The 24885-nt window shown below is 42.6% G+C and overlaps 1 protein-coding gene across 15 annotated transcripts in view; it reads right to left on the bottom strand.

Moving 5' to 3' along the window:
- Window positions 1-6453: 6453 nt before the first annotated feature.
- LOC118506236 (adenylate cyclase type 2) overlaps window positions 6454-24885 on the bottom strand; it is a 29420-nt gene continuing 10988 nt past the window's right edge. For 9 of the 15 annotated variants that reach the window (XM_036043087.1, XM_036043088.1, XM_036043089.1 and 6 more), the window contains 15 exons: window positions 19752-19882; window positions 18911-19108; window positions 17450-17992; window positions 17204-17331; window positions 16678-16836; window positions 16279-16411; window positions 15133-15649; window positions 14454-14689; window positions 14154-14380; window positions 13515-14066; window positions 13245-13407; window positions 12669-12989; window positions 9749-9763; window positions 8996-9238; window positions 6454-7288 (listed from right to left, as the gene is read on the bottom strand). In XM_036043087.1, coding sequence (XP_035898980.1) covers window positions 7157-7288; window positions 8996-9238; window positions 9749-9763; window positions 12669-12989; window positions 13245-13407; window positions 13515-14066; window positions 14154-14380; window positions 14454-14689; window positions 15133-15649; window positions 16279-16411; window positions 16678-16836; window positions 17204-17331; window positions 17450-17992; window positions 18911-19108; window positions 19752-19882 — 3698 coding nt within the window. In that variant the 3' untranslated portion in view covers window positions 6454-7156. Of the gene's footprint in view, window positions 7289-8995; window positions 9239-9748; window positions 9764-12668; window positions 12990-13244; window positions 13408-13514; window positions 14067-14153; window positions 14381-14453; window positions 14690-15132; window positions 15650-16278; window positions 16412-16677; window positions 16837-17203; window positions 17332-17449; window positions 17993-18910; window positions 19147-19751; window positions 19883-24885 lie in introns of all 15 variants that reach the window. The other 6 variants (XM_036043095.1, XM_036043100.1, XM_036043097.1 and 3 more) reach the window with 5 other exon arrangements.

Below are 24885 nucleotides of genomic sequence, written 5' to 3'. Positions count from 1 at the left end.
TATGAACAACTAAACTTTGGTAGTTCTTAGAACACTTAAAAGAATATTTAAAACACTTGTTCCATTTATTCTCTTATTATTTATTTATCCTCTTGTTAAATTATTGAAAATTATAAGTTCTGTAGGGAAAAGAATCGATTTCTGTATGAATTTTGGCAATAAGTACACATTATAACTTAGTTTTGTTAGACGAATGTGTACTTACTTATATTTGCTTGTGTTTATTATACAGGGTGTTCGAGACAAATTTGACATTTTCTGAGGGAATAGGAAAGGATTTTTTTTCAAATTTATGATAAAAATTAAAAAAAAAATTCTACAAAGCTTAGCTTACCATGTTTGCCGCACAAGAACCACAACGTGCCTGGCTGCGCCGGGTGCTTCAGCCAGCTCAGCAAGCGCTTAGCGTTGGCAAGCCGCTATTCGCGCGTTTTTGCTGTTATGAGCTGTCCCCTACGTCGCATGTACGACGCGTGCCGCAGGTCCTCATTTAACGCCACCTTGCCGGTGCTCGGGGCCACGCCAACGTCTCGCGCCAGGGCCCGAATGCCGACGCCGGGATCGGCCGTCGCCCGCTGCTGCAATCCGGCCAGGAACGCGTCGGTCCGCACACAATCCGACCGCCTGCTATACTGTTTGCGAACAATAACACTATCCACGTCTTCACCACACTCTATTGTTTTTACGGTGTTCAGCGAACACATCGCCGCCTTCCGAATTTTGGCATTCGTATTGCCGGCACGAACCATCATAACACACGTTACGCGCTTGTACAATTCGAACGGGTTCCACATATTTACGGAGCTAGACATTTTTTACACTTGTTCGCTCAACTTTTAGCAATCAAATGACATATCAATCATTTCGATACGTCAACTCAACCCTAAGATATAAACCCAAAGGCCAGATGTCAAATTTAGCCCGCACACCCTGTAAATATTTGCTTTATTTACATATATTTATGCATATGGGCTATTTATTCACTACACTCCATTACACCTCACTGCTCTGCTAATCTGCTAATCTGCTGCTGATCTCAGACCCAATTCGTCACTTTCTCATCGTAAAGAGATGTAACTTGGCTTACTGCATATCTTAGCTTATGTACATGAGATATTCCCAGCTCCTTCGGTGAATGGTGGAGCAGGGTTAAATATGAAGCGAGGTGGACAGACCAGACATCCGGGCAGCTTGAGCGTCGGGGATTGGGCAACCACATGTGGGGGAAACTGAGCTACCTCGAGGCTCTCCAGACGTATCTGTTGGTTTGACTGCAGGGTCAATCACTCTACCGAAAGTGAAAATGGAAAAGGGAAAGCTTGAATAATTCTCAAGTGCAGCGAATGATACTCGCCAGACACCGGTGAGCTGGTCATGTCATGTGAATGGCACCCGTTGAACCAGTTCGTAAAGATCTTAAAGGCCGTCCACATGGATAGAAAAGGCGGGGTAGGCTAATATTGAGAACAAGTAATGGCGTAGATTTGTCCGCCAGGGGCGGCCCAGTGGTAGATGCTACAGCGGCGCCGTTCTTCATACGGCAGGGCCGGGGCTCAAATTCCCTCTGGATCGTTCTCCCATATTAAGAACTGAATTTCCAACTATGCAGTATTGATAAGTTTAGTAAAATTCAAGCCATTATTCCTCAGAATAGGACAATACGGCATCAGCCCGTAATCATTAATTAATAATAAATAAATAAAATATTGCTCAAAATATATTTTGAGCGCTGCTGTACTGTGTTGGGGCGGTCCGGTGGCCGAGGCGAAAACGGCGCCGGTCTTCACACGGCAGGACCGGGGTTCCATCCAGACCGCCTCCCCGTACGTAGGGCTGACTACTTTACTACGGGTAAAATCAAGCCACGGAAAGCCAGATATTGGCTGGCCGAGACCTCTCGAGGTCGTAGTGCCAACGAAGAAGAAGTACTGTGTTGACCTTAAGCTAAAGATATTTTTCGTATTTCGAATAAACAACAATACACTTCCTTACTCTACAATTATTTGGCAGAAGGTTTTTTTGAGCTGTGTTAACAAAAGATTCGTTGCTCACACAATTTAATGTTTAATCTAATCGTTAAAAAAATGCAACATTGGCTTCTGTTCATTCTGTTGCTGATAATCATAATTGTTGAAATAAATATGATACGTTGAGTTTGCTATTGCAGCAGAATATTCTGAAATAAAGTACACATCAATCAATCAACTATAAGGTGCTGGCCTCTGATAAACATAGTGATGAAATGATAAATAAATTTAAATATACCTTCAAGTCACCTACATTCTCTCTAAGGGTTCGCCCTTCCGTTGTCCGCTGATGCTACCCGCAAAAAGTTGAACGTAAATTGAAAGACAACGTGAAAGCTCTTTGACAATGTTACATCAGCTACAAAGGATATTTTGCGTGGGCAAAACTTTTCCCGTCATATTATCTTTCACACAGTTTACCGTGAACTCGGCTGTTCTTGGGATGGAAGTGACATGAAAATTGAAAAGCAAAACTTTCCACATTCTCTGAGGACGAATAGTTTGGGCAAAACGTTTTTCCTATAAGCAAGTGCGGTTCATCTACGGTACGGTTCTGGCTCGTAGGTTCGAGGTGTGTAGAAGGTTGATTTTATAGTTATGAAAGTACTCACTATAGTAAAGGGAATACGTTCCGCGGATGAAAGCTATGGCGGTAATTTTAAGTAGCTTAAGAAATTAATACAAGCAAAGTAACGAAAATGAAGGACGTAGAAGATGGCGGTAAGGTGACAAGCTGTAATGCATTGTATGATTAAAAGCTGTTTAAGCTGCTTAAAATTTTCATATAGACTTCAGATTATAAATTAAATATTTTTATGCAATCTGGGTAAAGTATTGTTATGGCCGGGTGTGATGGAGGCGCCCAGTGTTTTGTAAAAAAATTGTTCATTTCGTGCATAATTTCAACGAAGTGTTACAATTACTCAAATGTGTTGTTCATCGTTTAAAAACGCACTTATTTACTTATCAGATGCTATAACCGATTTAGGTTCTTAGTCGGTTGGAGAAATCCTCGACACTCCTCAAGGTCACGGTGAACGTATCTTTACCGTCACTCCATTCTCCTCCTACATCTATATGGGCAGCCTAAAAAGACTATAAGAGCTCTCCGCGGCCATTCTCATGCCATGATCAACCCACCGGAGGTTTGTTCATCGCAACAGGTATTTTCGGTGCTGAATTTTGACCCCAGATAGGTGATGTTTCGGATGTCTATAAAGGTGTGATAACCTTTGCGTAAATCAGAACTTGTTGGCAAGGTTTTCTGGTGGTGCCACCATCATTTTGGCTCTTGTCTCGTTAATATATAATCCAAGGCTTGCTGCTGGTTGCTCGATCTATTGGCAAGCTTCTGGTATGTAGCAGAGCCTTATAGACCAGAACGCCAAAATCTGTATTGACCTATAGTAGATAGTCTTGGAACATTTCACTGCCGAGTCACGGATGGCCCTCTCTAGCGTCAGATTGAGTAGAAAGCAATTAGGGCTACCTCTCTGGTGCAGAATCTTCAATACTGGAGTTTGAAAAAGGCCTTTACAGTTAGACCTTTTTATCCATCTTCTGTCATCTATAGCTTTAACATCAATGAAGAGTTTATAGGAATAAAGCTACTACTCTATCACATTCTCTTCAGTATTGTACCACCGCTGTGGTTGCTGCACGCTACCCTATCTCTCTTCTAGTACATAGCATAGATGATGGCCAGATTCTAACAAAAAAGCATTGATCAGCTAGTTCATAGTTCAGTAAAAGTTTGATGAATTTCCTGTTTGGGTACTACACAGAGACATCAGTTGACTGATCAGTTGACTTTATCGTCAATGCCCGGTGGCAAGATGATAAATGCGAAAGCGACGCACAGTCATTAGCGGCCCGTTTCACCGTAGTGAGGGTTGACTATCCAAATGTTTGGTTTATTTTTTATTGTCATTATAATTCAACGGGCCACGCAGGGCTCCCTTGAAACCTATTTAAAAGCGCAGTGCGTAGCATGTCCGGTTGGTGACGATTACTGGTACAATTATATTCACGGCACATACGGAGAAAGGGATCAAAACGTGTTCGGCGATCTTCTACGTCAAGCAGCGTCCTTGGGCGAAGCGGCCTGGTTGGGACGTATAAGTTGAGCGTTGGAGAGTAGATCAGGTAGTCCAAAAGTCCCGCAACAAATAGTCTCTGGGCGTTGCAGTTACGCTGGTTCAGCGACTCGATATGCAAAAGCGCACAGCGAGCGTTGTAGTCCGTAGTCAGAACGGAGCGTTAATGTGTGGTCGTACACCAGAGGACAGCGCTTTCTCGTGAACGTTACGACAACACATTTCTCAACGCACAATTCAAGACCATTCTCTGAACACCAGGACTGGAATGAACAGAGTGTAGCTTGAAGGCGGAGTTGGTCGGACCGGTCTTGGATCGGCAGGATCAATAAAGTAAATCAATGGTAAATCAATAAAGTCTAGTAAACCAGAATGATCAGAGATGATCTAGGAGGTAGTTAAGCCATTAAAAAGAAGAACTATATTATTAAGGGGTTGCATAATGTCTGTAGTTTCTGTTTATTAAAGTAAAACTAAAGGATGCTTCCGTTTTCGTGTTTATTGCTTCTGAATGAATAAGGGTAAAATACTTGTAAGGGATTTGAGTTGGATTTGATAAGATTATACAATTATTACAAGAACTCTCAGGCCACCCAATTAGCAAAAGCACTTTTTCTGCAGCACGAATCTTATTATCCGAATTCACTAAAACACTCAAACGTCATCCATACGCTAGGATGTCTAGCGTAGCGTCTAATGTTTAAAAATAAACTGTCAAAAGGTCAAACGGGGAAAGAATGAAGTGGATTCGAGGTTCTTACACGGTTCATCGATACTGCTAATACAATCATCATGAAATCTAAACTTTGTGATTGGAATTGGAACGGAACTGTCAATCGACAAGTGACGACCGCGTGATTTACAATGACGTAGTTTGAGCTGCGGGAAGAAAGTTATACCGATCTCGGTAACGCACGTACGATTTGCTGGGCAGAGGGAAAGAAATTGGAATCCCGAGAACGAAGTTTTAATGAAATTCGATAGCGTTCGATAGGTTAAACGCAAAGCATGAGTAGAATAATATTTACCTTTATCGCTAGTGCTTTCTCCTGTAATAAGCTTGTCTTTGATATAAAGAAACAGATTCACATTCCGTGGGTAAATTCATATAAAAATCGCTACCAAAAGCTTTGAAGTATTTGACTTAGCCCGCACAAAATACAGCTGTATAGACTGTGCACTCTCATTCACATTTCATTACAATAATCTCTGTTTATCTTTATTTCCATCCTAAAATCTTTGTTGGTATTACGATATCACACAGAAAGGGAAATAATCTTTTCCTTCGAAATAAAATGTATATCACCCCCCAATGGAACCGAAGCTGAAGTAAGGCGAAAGTTTCGTTTGCAAAGGTGAGTGGCCAAATGTAACGCTCCGGAATGCCGGTGATGATGCTTGCCTTTTCGCAACGCAATCGGAATATATTGTCATTTATGAGGTGGGATGGGTCAACCGGTGGCTCTCGGTCGGCTAAGTTGATAATGGTTTCAAACACATTGTCTTTTCCCGGCCCAGCGTTTCCTAAGCTGAGGTTTATGCGGTGGTGAAGGTGGATAACAGACAAAAGGTTCAGGAGCTCTCTCGCTGCTGAGTTGAGCTGTTGCCGATGGCTAAGAGGGTAATCGCATTTCTTTTTCGTCGTAGTGTGGGCAGTTTTATCGTACAGTTACCATTCGGCTTCTGACTGTATTCTTTACGAAACCACTCAAATATGCGTCGCATGCATCTGACGTGGAACGGTGTAACAGGTGTGGGACACACACCGGTCTGGAAATAATCTGGAAATAGTCTGGTACTGTTGTAGTATGATTGTATGAGTCAGGAGAAGGGTCTTGTGGGGTTTTTTTTCTGCTACGACAATTGTGAAAAATATTGTTTACATCTTTCATCTACCCGGCACAGAGTGGTTGGAGTCGAGTAAATAGCCTCACATACATTCGGTTAGCTAGAGCAACCTGAAGTGAGTTCTATATGTTTGATGTTTTCCCTTTATCTTCAAAACCTCCCACCAAAAAATAAAAGGTAATAGCTCGGTCGTCCCCTTCGCTCAAGACATTGCCACAAGTAGAATTCCCTTGACATTGTTATGCCCTTTAGGAACATGCTCGCCTTTTTTGCAGGTAATAGACTGGCGCATAATGGATCCACTTTGTCTTTAAGATGAGCGAAATATATTACACTGCCGGGTTGTTGGGTGTGGAATGATGGAAAATTGGCGTAATAGAATGGTTTGGCATGATGGAGCTTGCTACCATCGACGGTGTCTCGAGTGTTTCTTTCGGCCCTGGGGCAGGTATTAGATGAATTAATAAATATTAGACGTGGCATACTTTCGTAACTTTACAATACAACATCGGACATTTTTTGTTGTAAAGGATAAATTTATTTTTGCTGGCTTTAGGTGCGATGGAATTGAAGCGATGTAAGCAAAAATGTTCTTCCGAGAATGCCTGACTGACTTTGCATGAACCGTGTAGGTGTGTTTTACAACTAATGTGCGATCGCTCTTTGTTTTGGCATACAAAAAATAAAAGAAAGAAGAAAAACTTTTCCATCTAAAACAATTACCGGAAGGGTCATTAAAATGTAAAATATGTATCGAAAGTTAAAAGTCGCTAATCGTTTACAAGCACGTTTATTCGGTGGTGTATGTAGGTAGGCAGCAGGTAGGTAGGTTTGGTATGTGTGTATCCTGTTGTGAAACATTTATTTGCACATATGGATTGCAACTCTTGCAACACCTCTACACAGTTTGATTGAACGATTTCACCAATATCGATTAAACATGACGGTTGCTCAATGCGCTTTGCAAGGTACGATGATATGAACGACAAAACCGACGATGGCTAGTACGGAGCGAATAGGTAACTCGCTTCTATTCTACAATCATCGCTTGTTACTCGTAATACTGCTGTACGACAGACGGTGTGTGTGTGTGTGTGTATTTGTATCTGTGTCTTTGGTGTATGGGTTCGCTTACAAGCTGCCACTGTCACTGTCTTTTGGCACACATGTTAGTAAAACTTCCTCCTAAATACGTTCATCGAATGGTGTTTTGACGAAATATGTCGTTAGAATTCCTTTGCCTTTGACGTGAATCGGACCCCGACAGTCGCACGAATAGCCCGCCGCCATCAGAACTTTGGCCGTGTTTTCGGTCACCTGGGAGTTGTGGCAAAAAAATAGAGAAAGAGAAAAATGGAAATGGCATAAGAAACTGTCACTGATAAAAGCGTGCTCTGATGACCCGGTTGTATTGTTAGTTGATGGATGGTATTGTTGATATATGTTCCAACTTTTGTCAAACTTTGAACAAAGTGTTATGGGTCAATATTATTTTCAAAGTAAATGCTATCCTAGTTGGAATGCTTCAATAGAAATCAGATTTGTTTAGATTAAAACAGATGTACATTATTCCAATAGCTGCATATGAGTTTGAGCCGTTCTTATTAGAGTGTTTGTCAGTAGAATTCTTTGAAGATAAAAACAGGACTACCAGCAGTACGGCCAGGCCATTCTTTATGAATAAACAAAAACAGGACTACCAAAACTTAGAACGCTGTTGATCGATGACAGATAAAAACTTTTTATTATTTTAATTGCATTCGGTATACGAAATGAGTCCTTTTGGAATTTCTTATGCCAAGAAAAGGGTCTACAAAAAAGTGCTGTGATAATCATACAACAATGCATGATTTATGGAAAGGTCCCTTGGCGTGGTCCAATCATTAGTTGACAACCTTTGTATCATTTTAACACTGCTATCTTTTTCCCTTAAAGATCGGAAAACAGAGAGAGTTCTAATGGACTCAAGCATTCCTTATGAGTTTGAGGAAAGAGCAGCAACGATTTGCCATAAAACAATATAAAGTTAATAGGTTAAGTTATATTTACAATAGACGAATAGCTTGTAAGAAGGTTTGGGAAGGATACGCTGGTGAAAGATACAGCGAAAAAGGATATTGAGATAAAGGCTCGGAACTTCTAATCAACCAGTTTAACCTGCTGATGTCTTCCTTCATATTTATGAATTTATATTTCTTATCATATCCTCAAGAAAAAGTTGAGTCCCAGTGTCTACCAATTTGGGAAAATTGTTCCAACAAGAGAATATGTGGCCGAATATATATAAGTGATTGCTTCTGTCAGTGGCGCATCAAGCCCCTTGGAGGCCCCAAGCATATTGAATATGCTGACTGGGGCATTGGTCATAGCTCTAGCGGAGATATTATCCGGAGATAGACTCCACATGGCAAGCGCTTTATGTGACCGAGGATCTTCAAGGATGCCACAGCCAGCTTATAGCAAGATACGCCGCTGTCCTCCTTGGAGTTTTTCCCCAAACATCTGCTTAGTGTGCCTATACTATATACCGCCCCTGGCTTTCGTGCCAATTGTCGAGATAACTCAAGAAGTGACTAAATAAATTCAAATACATAATTCGGAGAAATCTCTTCGATTCTTCGAAAACACGAATTTTAAGTTCTGCTAGTCCTATTATAGTTATCCTAACAAAATTATTTGTTTAAAATATGACGCTTAACTCAAATACTTTTAAGACCCACTACCTTGTACTGCAGAATGATTGATTGCCCTGGGTTTATTTTATCGCTCAGTAGATCAAATCATATCACAACATAATTTAAGCATTATCATCCTCGCTCAAAAAACAGGCTGTATCATGTCATTTAAAAATTCCTAAGCAAATGTCTATTGTACGTGTTACATTGTATTCTCAGCACAATGACAAACCGCTAAAACTCATCCTTTGTTAGCATGTGCTTTAAACCACACGCCCACCCAGTCATTTTTAGGTACATAAACATGAAACTTGTCCCATTATGCGTGGTGGAGGGGACACACAATTACCTGCACACGGCCCATCACACCGCACGAATCCATACGCGACGCCACGTTCACCGTGTTGCTCCAGATGTCGTACTGCGGCTTTTGGGCACCGATGACACCAGCTATCACTGGACCGTGGTTGAGCCCGATCCGCAGCCGGAATCGTTGGAATGATTCACGATTTATTTGATCCAGTGCCGTCATCAGTGCGATGGCAAACTCCACCAGCACTACCACGTTATGCTCCTCGGTGCGCTTCTCGTCCTGAGCGCGTTGTGTGAGTGTTTGTGGTGGTCATCCCGGAAGATCCCGGTCCACACCGCAAAACGGAAAATGGTGCAGACACATTGTTTCAAGTGCGATGACGACGACGAAGAAGAAGAAGAAGCAGTGGAAAGGAAGCGGAGTTAATGATTGAAAGGACGTTGCAAAAATAATCAAATTGAAAAACTGCTCCGAACCGAGCGCACATAATGCAGCGAAAATGGCGAAAATAACGATAGGTCATGATGTTGGCAGGAATAAAAATTGATGGTATAATAACATCGCCATGCACCGGAAGCTAGCAGACCTTTGCGGCACAGGTCGAACGGGAAGCACTTCGAATTCCATTACAGGCTGATGGACGTTCGTTTGGGCCCGGTTGGTGGGTGATGTGCTTCCCGAACGTCATTTAGCCGTTTGAACGTTTACCGGCGTCCGGTGGTGATGATGGTGAAAATCAAAAGTCTAACAAGGTCTACCATTCCAGCAGTCCGTGATGGTGATACGTACCAGCTCATTATTTTTCTACCAGGTTGGGTGTAGAAACAAACGAACATTCATGAAATGGGAAACAAGTGAGTTAGTAAACGGGGAGAAACACGGTGTCAACAATTCAAACAACTCGTGAGTGTTAAACATAAACGCCTTCTGTGGTGTATGCAGTGTGTGAGTGTGGTTGTAACAAACTCAATCAACCGTTGTAACTGTTTGTTGTTTGACAGAGTTGTTTGACCTTTTTTTAACCTTCAAACACAAGCCCATTGAGTTTAAAAACTTTGTTGAAATAAATTGGTAATTTAAAGATGTTTTTTTAGTACATGTTTCCTCGAACGTATATAAGAGACTTACTAAAGCAGAACGCAAGATACTACATGCTCGCTTAATAGTGATTGGTTGCGCAATCCATAAATAAAATTAATTCCAATTGTTTACAGAATGCCTCGGTCGACCTTTTTTCGCTAAGCCAAAGTATACATGCGTTGCGATGATATTTCTCAATTAACTGAAGAAATGCCTCGGGCACCGCCGGCCACACGTTTCGGTAATGAAAAGAAATGAGTAGACTGGAGACGACGACCCTAAACCCGAACAAATAAAGCAATCTGCATATTGTTGTGCCCGTAGCGTTCGGTTCGGGTACGGTAGCCGGAAAGATATTCGATGAATCAAGCAAACTTTGAAGGCCCCCCGAAAGCTACTAATTTCCACACGCTCATTTAGGGGCTTACGGTGTGACAATAATGGTTCACCCGCATTTCGACGCTGGGCTTGTTGAATGCTTTTAAGAGAGCTGAATGCATTATCAATGCTTTGGAAGGTAGAAACAGTTGTCCGATATTGTTTGTCATTATTTTCTGTGGGTGTTGTGTGTGTGTGATTATGTGGGTTTGAACTAAATATTTAACATTATCAGTTTCTAAAGAGCTATTTACAGGGCACTATTCTACATAAATAGGTAAATAAGAATAACGAAAGAACATCAGTAAAAAGAGAGGTTAATACAGGGTTTCGTTCCGTATAATGGTTTTCATGAATTACCTAGGTGTGTCTTTCAAATAAATAGTGGAATATTTGCAAGCCTGCTGTGGACCTTTGCAATCATATAATGGAATCTATAATGGAATGCTGGGAACAGTTTGAACTGCTGGGAAATTTGCAAATTATCAACTATTCTCGCGTTAAGCCTGTTGGAATGTGAATGATACATGTAAACTAACGATCGAGTGACATTTTGGAATTTCACTGTTTGACAGGGAACAAAACATCCACAGCTGCTTGCAACTTCACAAAGTTGCGTTGAAAATTCCCTTAAACATTAGGTAAAATTCGTTATACAGTGTGAGGCAATCGTAATTTTGATATATTTCTCAGTGGATTGAGATGCAAATCACTTTTACTGTTGAACAATGTAATAACCTTTTCATATTTGTCTTTTAAACAAACTTCATTCAGCAACAGTTTGTACTTGCTAGCTGAAATAATAAAAAATAAAAAAAAGGGATTGCATTCGTTTAGCCACACAACCTCCAAATTTAATTTACAAAACTAATTGTCACTAAAAAATATTCTTTGGAATTGGAATTCTTAAGGAATTAATACATCTTGTAGGACTATGCAGTAAGAGTTTGAGGTAACTCTCGAGGATATCCAGCAGATTCCTCGAAAATCCTGATCATGGCTGAAAAATGCACTGCAAACCATCTGTTCCACCGAAATGTCTCTATGAACAGTTGGATGAACTTTGGTCAGCAAACTTCAATCGATCAAACTTATGAGTCATAGTAAGTTTTGGCATTAGCTGTGTTTTGGTCCATTTTATATGCGAAGACGCAGTGAGCCAAATGGATATATGAAAATTTCTTCACTAGAAGTTTGAGTTTACTTTTAATCTGGCGGCAACTCTAGTGATTGCTTCGTGCCAAATTCCTCTTGTCTGTCTAGTTATCAATGTGGAGTTCCGCTTAATATGTCGCTGCTCACCATATTTATTGGGATTTTTTTCAGACAATTTCGGCCCAGTCTTTGCCGAACTGTTGATATTCTGTGCAATGCAAAGAATTGATTGACCAAAATCAGCCGAAATTCAGATTATCCCTTTTCGGAATCGTCCAACCCTTTTGTTCTTTCCGTGCCTTAAATAAGTCTAAAATCAATTGTACCTTTCTAAAAATAGCACTGAAAAGCAAAGATTAAACTTATTTCCATGCAGGTTTACTCTAAACGTTGGAAAAATAATGGTACTTCAAGTAACATGACGATTGATATGCACTGCGACAAAACGAATGCAACCCCTTGAAAGCAGAAATAATGATAATTTGTAATCTGACATCATTTATCAATCGTGGGGACTGCAAAACAAACATTTTAACACAACGCAAAACTTGTCACTGTCATACGTTACCATATTTCTCGGACTGATACAACAAGCAACCAGCAACTTTTTAAATGAGGCTAAACGCAAGCATCACACTGAATGATTGCAAAGTTCCACAGCCGAGATGCAATATTCCATTATTAATTTGAAGTATTCGCCTAAGTAATTCGAAAGTACTATTACATGTATCTAAACCATGTATCAAACCATGATGAGCTAAAGGAGATTTGAAGGTACCGAAGATCATCGAGGATTTTTACTCTTTAAGTACAAGACAGTAATGAGTTGTGCCATGCTCTGTTTGGGTATGCTTTATGTATCCTGATTTGACTATTGAGGCTTTGTGCAATGGGCACAAGAGTGTAAGAAAGGGTTTTAGACTCATGCATCAGTCAAACAGTAAAACAAAATACAACGAAAACACAAATCAAATTGGAAACACCAATGTAGAGCACTTCAGCACGGTTCAAGTACAAGATTGTAAGCCCGTCTTTTTTACAGCCCTGGGACACGGTCGGTTGGTATGTTTGAAAGGTAGTACATGGTGGTTCTTACCGTGGCACCTTCCTCCTTGCCGGGGCGCAGCCCGGATGCAATCATGTAGGTACTTCCGATCGTTTTTATCTTCTCGATACCGCTGAACTTGGGCTTGAGCAGCAGCTTGTCAAAGTCGCAGATAATCTCGTTCAGCAACCGTAAGCACTCGAGCCCCTGCTTGTTCACATCCGTTTCGTCGTAGAACTCCTTGTAGTTCGGTATCGATGCAAACATGACCGCAACGGACGAGTAGCTCTCGTGGTACAGCTCCTGCACGGCACGTTCCTTCTTGAGAAAGTGCTGGGCGACGTGTGCGGGCAATATGTTTTCCAATAAAATCTACCCGACCGGAACACGTTCAGCATATGCGAGCACCAGGACATGGCACAAAAATCGTGCACAGCGCACATGATGCGAGAGACAGAGAGACAGAGAGAGAGAGAGAGAGAGAGAGAGAGAAGGACGACACACCATGAAAAACAAGTGAGGAGATCCAGGTTGCATGTGGCACGTTCCGGATGAGCGAATGGGAGGAACCGCAGGCACGCGATTAATTTACAGTTTTTATGGTCCCTGTGGCTACTAAATAGTTACCTTATTGATTCCGCGCATAGTTTCGACCTCTTCCTGTTCCACCTTTAGCTTCGCCTTCCACAGGAAGTCGGTTCGGGCGACATATTCACCCTGGCGATCGAGTGTGTGCAACACGGCACTTATCAGCAGCAGGAAAAGTAAGCCCTGGAATCCTAGAGGCCATCTGCAGGGCAAGCGGGTAGACAATGTTAAGAACTTATCCAACGTCTTATTTGGCTGATGTTAATTTCGATAAGGATATAGTGAGGCTTCATTGAAACGAATACTTACGAGCTGCTCAGTAGCCCGTACGCCTCAAACAGCGAGCTTGTCCACAGGATCGAGGACTGGATGGCGACGAATAATGCCATCAGCAGCCCCTTGACAAGAAATCCCGCCTTCAGAAAGGCGGACACGGCTGCGAGGCTGATGGCGCACATGTAGAGGTAGACCGGAGCAACCGGAGCGAACTGGTCGTCGTACATGATATCCTCGGTGGTGTTGTTCACAAAATGTATGTCGGCTATAACTAAATCGTCAAAGTTTATCTGCCAGCAGAAGCGAGAAAAAGGCCAAAAAATAAAAATTATGGCAGCAGCGGCTTGGGTGTTCGGCAAACGTGCTTGGGGCACAATTCTTACCACACTGAAAATGGCACAGCTCGCAATGAGTGCTGTGGCGATGAGGAATATTGCTAAACGAAGACCGCGGCTGGCAGCTATGACCTGTCCTGGGCCGTTGTTGCCCGGCGGCGAAATGTTCGACATCTGGTAGTTGCTTAAGTATAAAAACAATCCTAAAGCTACAGCTGTTGCACTGAGTGAACCAATAACGACTACATTGCTGCAAGAGAAGAATGAGGGCAGGAACACACAAATTAATTTGTTAAAAATGAACCCAGCCCAACCTTAAAACTGGAGTATTTGCTACCTTTTAAATACTATTATTTGAATCAGTCCTATGGTGAGGAAAAGAATGAAGGAGCAGATGAGATCAAAGCGAAACGTTGGCTCAGGCTGTGCACGGAACAGGGTCTCGCGGGCCGTATTCCTGTACCACATCGTGACGGGTTGCAATTCCTTCGGTGGGCCCCAGCACTTGCATTCACCGCAGTAACCATCCTCGGGCAGCAGATTGGACTCGATCATCGCTATACTCTGCAATGAAAGTCCATGGAGAGCCATGAGTTCTAGCTGTGCGCTAGAAGAATCCGGTGGCCATCATACGTACCGCCAGGCCAATGTTCTTCGCCATCTTGGAGTCGGTGATGTTGGCGAACGGTTTATCGGCACCCCAGCACTCGACGTACTTAGTCATCTTGGAGGAAGGGCGTGTGCGTACCAACGGGCCCCCCGGTGTCGCTACCATGGGCGACCGGAGACAATCAATGTTGGAAATTGACATTTTGCGCATGTCACCAAAAATAGAACTGGATGATTTTCGTCGCTCGGCGAAAGCAATCAATCCTGTGGAGTATGAGAGTACTTTGAGTGGCTTAGGTCCAGAATTTGAGATTTACTTGTATTCACAAATTTATCATAACAGCTCCTAAGAGAGACTTGGCGTTAAGTACCAAAGTAATAGCAAATATTAAGAGCATTTGTTGGAATTGGAAGACTCATTTAACTAATTCTTGAAGTTAAGTTTTAAATTCTTGAGCAATACGGCAATACGCGGATCATGTTCACCAAATTTTTTGTATTATTCATTGCAAATTAAATTGTCTCACTAAAAATATCCAAATTTTCGTAGCAAGCATTTTTCCTATTCCATGTATCAGTTCGTAAATTGAATCCAATGAAGGGAATTGCTATATTGTTCTTTAGATATTCTTGCCGCCTTTACAAATGCCAAACGTAAACGGTAGATTGGCTATGGCAAAGCAAACGGCTACCATCAGCTACCATACCTTGCACGGAGAGCTTACGACTTCCGACACGCTCCGGAAGGTGTCCGTTGGTGGTAATTGGTTCGACGGGAAGCGTCAGGCAAGATTTCTTCCTTAGCTCACCGGTCTCGTCCGCTTCGCCCGTCTCGCCGTCCGCAGTACCGTCGTTATCCAGCGTCTCCTCGTTAATGGTGGGCGGGTTAATTTGCACGGTTTGCTTGGAGTTGGGTGATGGCGGTGGCAGCAGCCCACCATGCCCACCGCCGGAAGCAATATTGGCCGGAGATGGCGGCAGCAGTTGCTCCTGCTCCTCGGGAATGGCGATGGGCGAGATGGAGGTGTGCGACCGGCGCATGTCGTCCGGGGTTTTGGGGGTCCGTGGAGTTTTCGGTGTTTTCGGAGGCTCCAGCACCGGAAGCAGGTGCTCCTGTTCGGGCTCGTTGATTTGTACCATCGCCGTGGGGGAAGGTGTACCGAGGTTCGAGGTCGGTGTGTGCGAGTCGGGTGCTGTTGGCTTACCCAAATCGGTTGCCGGTTTCTGCGGCGAGGTTTTATGATTCGACGAGAATCGCGCGGGAAAGTAACAGAAAATTTCATTTCATTAGCCACTCGCCAATCGTTCAAACATCCTGGAGCGCTCCCGAGTAGCGACAAAAGGTAGCAGCAGCGTGTTTGCCTATCACAGTGTAATCCCATGGGGTTTTGGGGGTTCCATTTCTCGCTTCAACGAAGCGGTCATCCTAATGAGGATTCATAGCTCGTGTATTTAGACAATGAGCTTTAAAGCTTCTGGATTCTGTGGAGGGGGGGGGGGGGGGGGGTCGTTCTTGGGAAAGCGTGAAGGGATTTTAAGCGCCCATTAAGAAAGGTTTGCATCAAACTGTTTTAATTGTTGGGCTTCGTAAAGGGTATGCCTTGAGAGAGATATTATTAAAAAAAAAGACAGCAATAGGGTTTAACTTCTAACTAAATAAGGTCAACAAAAATAGACGAACGATAACAGGTATTGAATGTTTTTGCTCACTTTAAACGTAGAGAAGATCCATTAGTATGATAGTAAATCATGGCGTAAATTTTTAAAGGATTCTAAAGCCACTTAATCTGAGCATCGTAAAGGTACCTTCCTTCAAGTTAACCCATACAAAGCAGGTCGGGAAGGTCACTTACCTTCGGTGGCACGATAAGATATGTTTCAATTTTATGATCCGCCAAGTAAGACTCTCGGGTGGCACCGCCGCCCGGTTCCACCTCGAACATGTCGCCCAGATAATCCAGCGTTGCCTTTGTGATGTGTACCCGGCTGAAGCGATGCAGATAGTATTGTGCGTGTGTGTGTTGCGTGAGTCAAACCAGGCGGGCCGGTACGGTACCGTGTTAGGAAAATGAAAGAAAAACAAAGTTAATAATAGGTTGGGAGCGGGAATCCTTTCCCGGGGGCAAAACATGGCTGCAAAACCCCTTCGCAAAGTTGTCCAGGGAAACGGTTCCTCACGTCGTCATCAACGTCAGCGTGGGACGACATGGGACACAGAACGGTAGAAACTGCCAGCGATTATTCTCTCTTACCCTGCAACGCCGCCACTTTCCATATGGTTGGCCAGGGTCACGTCATCGCTCCAAACGTCGAACTGCCACTTCCGCAGGCCCAGCACACCGCACAGCACGTTGCCGGTGTGTATGCCGATCCGCATGTCCACATTGAAGCCGGTTGCCTCCCGGACGAATCTGCACACGGGAGCAGAATGGAAAATATGATTTCGTGCAGTATTGATGGTTTAGACGTACGGCATAATTCAATTTGGCCCAGGTTAGTGTCGTGTGGGTGAGGGTGGTGGCAATGTCACCAGGGTACAGGGCGCATGAATGGGCGCGGAATCGATTTTTTAACCTTTTCCCCGGAAACCCAGTCAACTCACGGGTGGATAAAGATAATCCCTGTGCATACGCACACAATCAAGATTGTCATGCACGTGCTCTGACGCTCAAGCATTCAGAAATTAGCGGAAGGCTACACAGTTCTGTAGCAAACTTAAGCTCGCCGATCGATGATGTCAGTTAGTTTAAGGATTTATTTTTCTGCAAGCGTACTCACCGTATCGCATCTATCATCTGAAGCCCCATGTTGACACAGTTCGCTGCATGGTGGGGTCTTGAGACAGGCAACCCAGACACACAGTAGTAGCAATCACCAAGAATCTTTATCCTAAGACATTGATTTTCCTAAACAAAGAAGAAGCGAATAAAAAGGTGAGTGGCAATAAACTCCGGCGATGTTACTTCAAGGAGCTGTCGTTAGAGTTTTACAACACTAACTATATCAAGCCACACACACACTTACTTGTGCGATCTGATCAAATCGTCCGAATAATTCATTTAGTGTCTTAACCAGATCGGATGCTGTCAGCTGCTCGGACAGTGGCGTAAAGTTGACGATGTCCGCATACAGTATGGACACGTTGTTGTGGCGCTGCACGTGCATTTCGTGGAATCTGGTCTGTGTCTGGCCGCCGGCACGCTGGCAGGCGTCGGCCATCTTCAGCATTATGCTACGCTTCACCTCCGCCGCAATGTAGGCCGGTATGACGCTCAGCAGCAGCTGCTCCTGCTGCTCCCGCTCACATTCCAGCTTCACCCGCTGCTCGATGCCCGTCCGCGTACCGTCGACGGCGTCGATGTGGGCCGCATCGGACATGATACGGTAGTACAGGCTGGAAACGGATGCTGACGCTAGGAACACCGTTTCGGCGAGCAGCTGCGGGAAGAACGTCGGCGGGAAGTCGTGAACCTGCGACAGGATGCGATAACCGATGTGGACGATGCAGAGCAGCACGGCAAGCACGACCGATACGGGCCAAGAAATTGGTAGCATCGTGTGGACTCCCTGGCAGTTCGCATAGTAGTAAAATAAAACCGAAAAAAAAATCGGTGAATAGTTTGGAAGCTGTGCCGACTGCTTCTGAAGAAGGTTAGAAGGCTAGAGATGAAATATTAAGGTTCGGGGAGACTGGAGACCCCGTGTGGCGTAACAGGATTGAATTCTACGCCACCTTTTTTGTGAAATGCCAGTATCAATGTAACTGTGCGCCACTGTACTGCTGTACTGTTGGATTTAGAGCAAAATTAACACCCTGCCGCGTTTGTTTGTGTGTTTCTGCCTTGGCCACATACAGCGGTTAACAGGCTGGTGTGCTGCTGGCCCGAGTCGAGCAGCACTTTATGACACGAATTTGAAATTGGGTATGCAAATGACAGATGAAATGCGCTGCGGGCGTACATGGCGAAACGGTTTCGTGTAATGGATAAGTGTGGCGCATATTAACCCGAGGAGAGGGTGCCTGGAGTTGTTAAAGTTGACTCCGTTTCTGGTTCTTGGACGAGAGTGGACGGCTCTACAGTCTGTTGGAGTTGTTGGGAGCTTTTGCATGCGCAAGGGTTTTTGCGAGACTAATTAGTCAGTGTTTCATTCTTCGCTATTTTCCGTAATACTCTGATCTTATTCACATTTTCATCATTATCGTGCTCGTACGCCTGCAGTGCACCCAGTCATCACAAAGGATGGAGAGCCGTGCAATGTGTGATTACATAAAACATATGGACATTATTATTGTGTCGTATGATGTGCAACGTGCTGGGCATTATATAAACGTGCCATTATTTCTGTATTGTTGTCTTTCGAGTCGTTTTTGAAAGTCGCAATGAAAGTGACTGTTTGTTGAAATCAGTTATTCTGTTCTTTTAATTGAAATTGAACATCAGTTTAAAGAATAAATCTACGATAAAGCACATCTTTCATACTTACGAGTATCAACGCAAACAGAGGCAACGGAGCGAGCTGAGTCCCGACAAAGGTGGAGATGGCCCCGATCGTTCCGGTGGTTAATATCGCGAAGGATAGAGCTGCCAGGGGCGAGTTCATCACTGCCGGGAATTGTAGAGCGACCAGTATTCCGCATAGCACTGTGGATGCACCGGCCAGCAGCGCTAGATCGGCCAGAATCTATAAATCAACTGTTTTCAATTTGGATCTCGGATTTTCTTTTCCCATGTAGTTTGTGTAGATGTGATGTGCGATTGGTTGTGAGTGATTTTTATGTTGGCGTGTTACGTTATTAATTGCCAGTTGGATATCATACATGAGCACAGGTTACAATACGATACGGTACATGGACGTACGTAGGATTACACACAGGCACATAAAACGGAGTTCATGCACGTTGGAAGCATTATGAGAAGAAAAGAACAGCACAGCAAATAGTCGATACAGACAAGTAGTGGAAGAAACAGAGAGAGAGAGAGAGGGAGAGAGATAGATAAAGAGAAATAGAACATCGTCAGCAATAGACATCTTATCAAGGAATAGCAAGGACGGTGCGATCGGAAGGATAGCGAGAGAGTGAGAGTACGACCAGTGAAATGGGAAATAGTTTATCGTGATTATCAGATATTAGGGAAAGGATAGCTTAGGACGTTACTGTCCTTATACCACGGAGCGAATTGGCAGGGGCGTTGGAAATTGTGTGCAAAGGGAATTATTACAGCAAAACATTCACAACACACAGACACAAACACAAACACATACAGAGATTCACGTTGATACTTCATGTGATAAGAAAAAAAAGGAGATGAAAACGAGCTCTTACCGCATCGTGAAGCGCACAGAGGACGATGGAAGTGATGCAGGAGAGTATCGATATTCCCAGACCGGTGATAAACAGCGATCTTCGGAGCCGTTGCCGATATCTTGTGTAGAGGTCATCAAGATGGGAATTTTCTGGAGGCCAGGAGCGAGAAACCGGAAGGAACGAGAATTTCAATTTAAATGTTTGCTAGTTGAAAACGAATGGAGAACTTTCTAAAAAACACGAGCAAGAATAACGGACTCTTCCATTGAGAGTGATAGGGAAAGTTAGGTGAGCTCAGGGGTAAGCGAATGGAGTGGAGTGGATAGACAAAATTGCTATCGGAAAATGTCATTTCGTTCCTGTTCCTGTTTAAGCACTGGAAACGAGATTGCCTATTGAAGTAGCAAAGTGAAAGTGACATTGCAATGAATGGAAAAATGAAACTGTTCGGCAGGCAACGTTGCACGCTACGCCATGGACAATCTGTCTATGGGATTTTGTTCCCCGTGATTGAACCTTAATGACCCTCGGATGAAAAGAGAAAAAACAAATATCCGCTCGATTCATGGGTACCGACTTGAGGCTGAGCTGCCCGGAAGTCGTTATGAATAAAAATGAATTTTCTGCTTCGGAAAATTCCTTCCTAGTGAAGGATAAGTTTCAAATATTGATATCCATCTCTTTTAACGCTTCCTGCCCGTTCGATTATGGATAGTATTTGAGATATATTTCTTTATGGACTTTTTGTTTGGATCATGCTGCTATCCGGAGCTTGATGCTGGTAAACAAGTGGATGTAGTGTTCACGGATTTTCAAGCTCCCTTCAAATCCGTCGATCATTCACTATTGCTTGATTAGCTCTCCAAATATGGTGTCAATGATGCGTTAGTTTGAAGTCTCTGAAGATACTTTACTAACAGGAGCATTTCAGTAAAAATCAAAGCTTCGTTCTCAACATCTTTCATCCTAACAATTCAGGGGTATCACAAGGCAGCATGCTTGGATCTCTACTGTTTGTTATGTTTTATCCGGACGACTATGCCTTCAAAACAGTCTTTCGGTCTTAAAGTTTCTCGAGCTAATGTGGTTCGCTTCTTAGATAGTAGGTTGACAGGAACACTACGATCACACTGTGTCTAAAGCGTTCCGTTAGTTAGGTTTTGTTTTACGTGTAGCTAAAGTTTTTAAGAATCCGTACAGCCTAAAATCTCTGTTTTGTGCTGTTGCTAAACGTTTGAATTCGTCACCATTATTTGGACCTCTTCACAACTATTCCGAATTGGCCGATAAGAATCTATTCAGGAAAAAACTCGTTCACTTGATTATCGTCACGGTCCCGTGAGGCTGCACATCCTTCAAACTGTTCTAGGTGCCTTCTATTTGAACTAAAATCCCTTGAACATTGCGGAATGGCGACTCAGTGAAATTTATTTCATAAGCCGACTAGCGGGTTGATTGGTCACTAGATTATATATCTACTTTTACTGCTGATAGGAGTTGAGAACGTGTGGCATCAAATGCCCGACATAACCACATCAAATGAACACTATGCAATGCAAGTGTGCATTTAATGAGTAATATTTACCACACAAACGTCATGATCTTTGACCCAGGGGCGTAAGCATACTTTGGGCAATATGGTGTATCATAGGCGTTCAAAGTCGTCTACGCTCCATCATTGCTGTCATTTATTTGGGTAATGCTGTCGCGGTACGATCAACATCTCCTGAGGATATACTGGGCGTGTGAGAATTTGTCCCACCAAAACACCTTCTTCTACCAGCCAATTGGCACACTCGTTTCCAATTATTTGATAGTATGCTAGAATCCAAATTAAGGGTATCGTAAAGCCTCTCACCGACAGACCATTAAAAGCCACTTTACTTTGTCACTCGTTCGGTGTCTGGTTCGGTGACTTGATTTTACTGAGCAAGGAGGCCAGTCCTGCGCACCTGTATGGCTGTCTAGAAGCAATAGCTTCTACCGCACATGAGATTGCTGCAAGTTCAGCGACAAACACTGTGTATGGCTCTTCCAGCTGTAGAGGAATATTGAAATTCTGTAAAAATAATTCTCAGCTTTTATTACCGCCTATTTAGGAGTATTCTGTAAAATAGGCATTGTCTATATCAATACTACAAAATAGTTCTTCGAACAGTCTTCATAGCTTCTCGCATGGCAGTGTTGATGGACAATACTTTTTCCGAAGAATAAATAAAGCATGGCGTCCGGCTGATCATAATGCGTTCGTAGACAGTGGCCTTAAATCCCAGGGAGGTGAACTTTGAGACTACAGCCCATTCTTGAAGTTTTTTTAATCAAATGCTCATTTGACAAGGAGTATATTGTAAGAAGCATAAGTGCAAGCTGACCATATTTTAGTGAGAGTGGCATTACTCCTGACATAACTTCGACAGACATGGTGTGTCCCAAACAAGCACCAGTACTGAATAGTGATTTGATGACCATATAAATAGCACGTCCGGATAGCTCTCTGTTGAATGAAGATATAGAAATCAATAAATACACATGACATGGTTACAGCCTAATAAACACGCTGGTACTTCTACGGATGAAGTCGTTTCCGAAATTTCAAGGAAGACGAAACATGTGGCACATTATCGATCTAGTTGATACCACCTGTTCGTTGGAGCTAGCCAAGTAAGGCATGAAGCTTTTCCGAACTGTATATCCACCCGATTTAAATATTTAATTGGTGGAAACGCGATATGTATCAGATTATAATCGCGTAGAAGATAGGAAGCTTTTAATATTTTTTTTTAATATTTAAAAAAGTATTATTTACGAAATTTGCATCAGAAATTATGCCTTGGGCCGTATAAATTCCACCTTTTTTTCTAGCAATCGCAACCGAGCGACTTAAAAACTACGCTTTCCAAAAACCGTCTCATCAAAACACGGTGAAACACAGCTGGTTAACAACAACAACAAGCTCATAACAATGCAAAGAACATTGAAATAAAGCGGTGGTCGGGAATTTTCCCCGAGAGCATGCAAACTTTTTGCTGGTGTCATGAAATACTTTCTCATCGTAAAACCAGAAACTTTTCCTGAGCTGACATGCTGTTGTTTTTTGTGTTTTACTCATTGAAGCACTTCTTATTGCTCTCCAAGTCAAGAGCAACATCAATATTTGTTGAAGTTCATTTCCGAAACAGCTCTCGGAAGAAGCCTCGCGTTTTTATTTTCACTGTTGCTTGACATCGTCCTTAGGACGAGTGTTGCGTCAATTCCGAGAGCTAGCTGAAGATCAATTTTGAATGATTAATGTTATTTCAATCATAGCCGGTTGCGGTTTAATGATGATGAAAGTGTTGGCTGATTGTTTGGCACGATTTTGACTCGAGTCGGTGCAAGCAATGGACCAGGTTTTCATTAAGGTGAAGAAGATGATGCTGATTTTCGCACGGCTAGTGCAAAGATAATTGACAGTTGAGCTCTGATTTTGGCTAAGTATATAGTGGTAATTAAACGACCAGAGTGTCTGTGAAATGGATCATTGAAGTATAGGGGGCTAATAACCATGAAAGAATCATTCTAAAATTATAATTTCCATCATCCAAAATTGGACCTCAACCTCATAATTAACCCCAGAGTTGAGGTTTGATGTTAAATGAATTGTACCTGCATTAAAACGTGGTACAAGGATTAACTATGTATGTGTATTTTTAGTATTTTAAGTGAACCCATTACTCAGCGTAGTTTTCAAAATATTTTGCATTTGAAGAGCAATTTATCACTAAACTATCCTGTTATTATTTCACTTAACTACTCAACCTGATAATTTGAGAGTGTTGTTTTGTTGGTATTTGAGTTATAATTTGAGGTATTTTCAGGAACACAAAGCTGGGGATATATGAAGCCACAAGAATGATTATACTCAAATCTCATTAAACACTCTTAAAGGATTCCAAACTCCCAAGTTTAGCGATAAAACCTTACTAAACGATTGTATGAATAGAAATCAATCACAAATATTTTTTTTTGATTATCAGATAATAGTAGATCGGCCAATCATCCATGAAAGTTTACTTTCGACCGTTCTTCTCCTTCCTTGGCACAACAACCCAGAAAGTTCTGAGCCTGCCATTTCTGGCTTTCATTGACATGCTTTTGACACCAGAAAGATGAGGTTTGAACCCCGGTTCTGGCGTGTGAATACCGTCTCCGCTTTCGTCTCGGTTAACGGATCGCCCCGACACTGGGCAGCTACGTCATATTATTTATCTATAGGATGCATCAGCATCCTAGCTGTACAACCAAATGATTGTTATGACACAAAATCTTAGAGGTATAAATGCAGCAAGGATCCATTACATGCACATCAATTTTGTACCATCGGATTCGTTGGAAGTCAATTTTAATAATTATTTTTCAAAATAAAACATTTCTACGTTTCTACGAATTTAGTCAATGTCTGCTTAATGCAACCTTACGCAATGCTTTTCAGGACTTAGTATTAAAATGTATTTTTAATGATTTTTATGGAAGAACCCTTCAGTTACTGTTTGGTAAATAATTTCTGTGTACTTTTTGGATTTTTGTAGAAGTTGAGATATTTCACGCATGAAATTTAATACGGTGGGCAGGTGAGGGCGTGGTCAGCGCTCCTGCGTCCAATTGGACCAATGTTGACTTTTGACGTCGGCGACTGTCAAAATTCATACATTTTCAAAAAAAAAGCAACGCATGACGCAGGAGCGTTTACCACTGCCTAAGGCATCAATATTTACCCATCGCATGAAATTTTATGCTGCAGATAGTTCAACTTATAACGATATCGTAGCAACACTCATGCATTTTATCCCATTTGGAGGCATACCTAGATGGATTACGCCATTCTATGCCATATTGATCAAGCTTTACCTCTTGATACACCTGAGCAGTAATGGATTTAAAATTGTTGTGAATACGTAATTGGCAGCATGCAAGTCAACATACTGTTGCTTTTAAAGGAATTGTGGATGGAAAAACTCCCATTTCAGCTGTTGCAAAATTAATCGTCCTATCCTTGAAACTAAAACTTCTCAAAGTCCTGCATATAGCATGTTTCACTTTTTTTGTATTCGTAGCTTATTAGTTCAGAAGGATTTTAAGCACCAACCGTGTCGAAGGACCATGCAGGAGTCGC

The sequence above is a fragment of the Anopheles stephensi genome, chromosome 2 (genome assembly GCF_013141755.1).
Source record: "Anopheles stephensi strain Indian chromosome 2, UCI_ANSTEP_V1.0, whole genome shotgun sequence".
Taxonomy (NCBI): Eukaryota; Metazoa; Arthropoda; class Insecta; order Diptera; family Culicidae; genus Anopheles; species Anopheles stephensi.
This window is presented reverse-complemented; position numbering and strand designations above follow the sequence as displayed.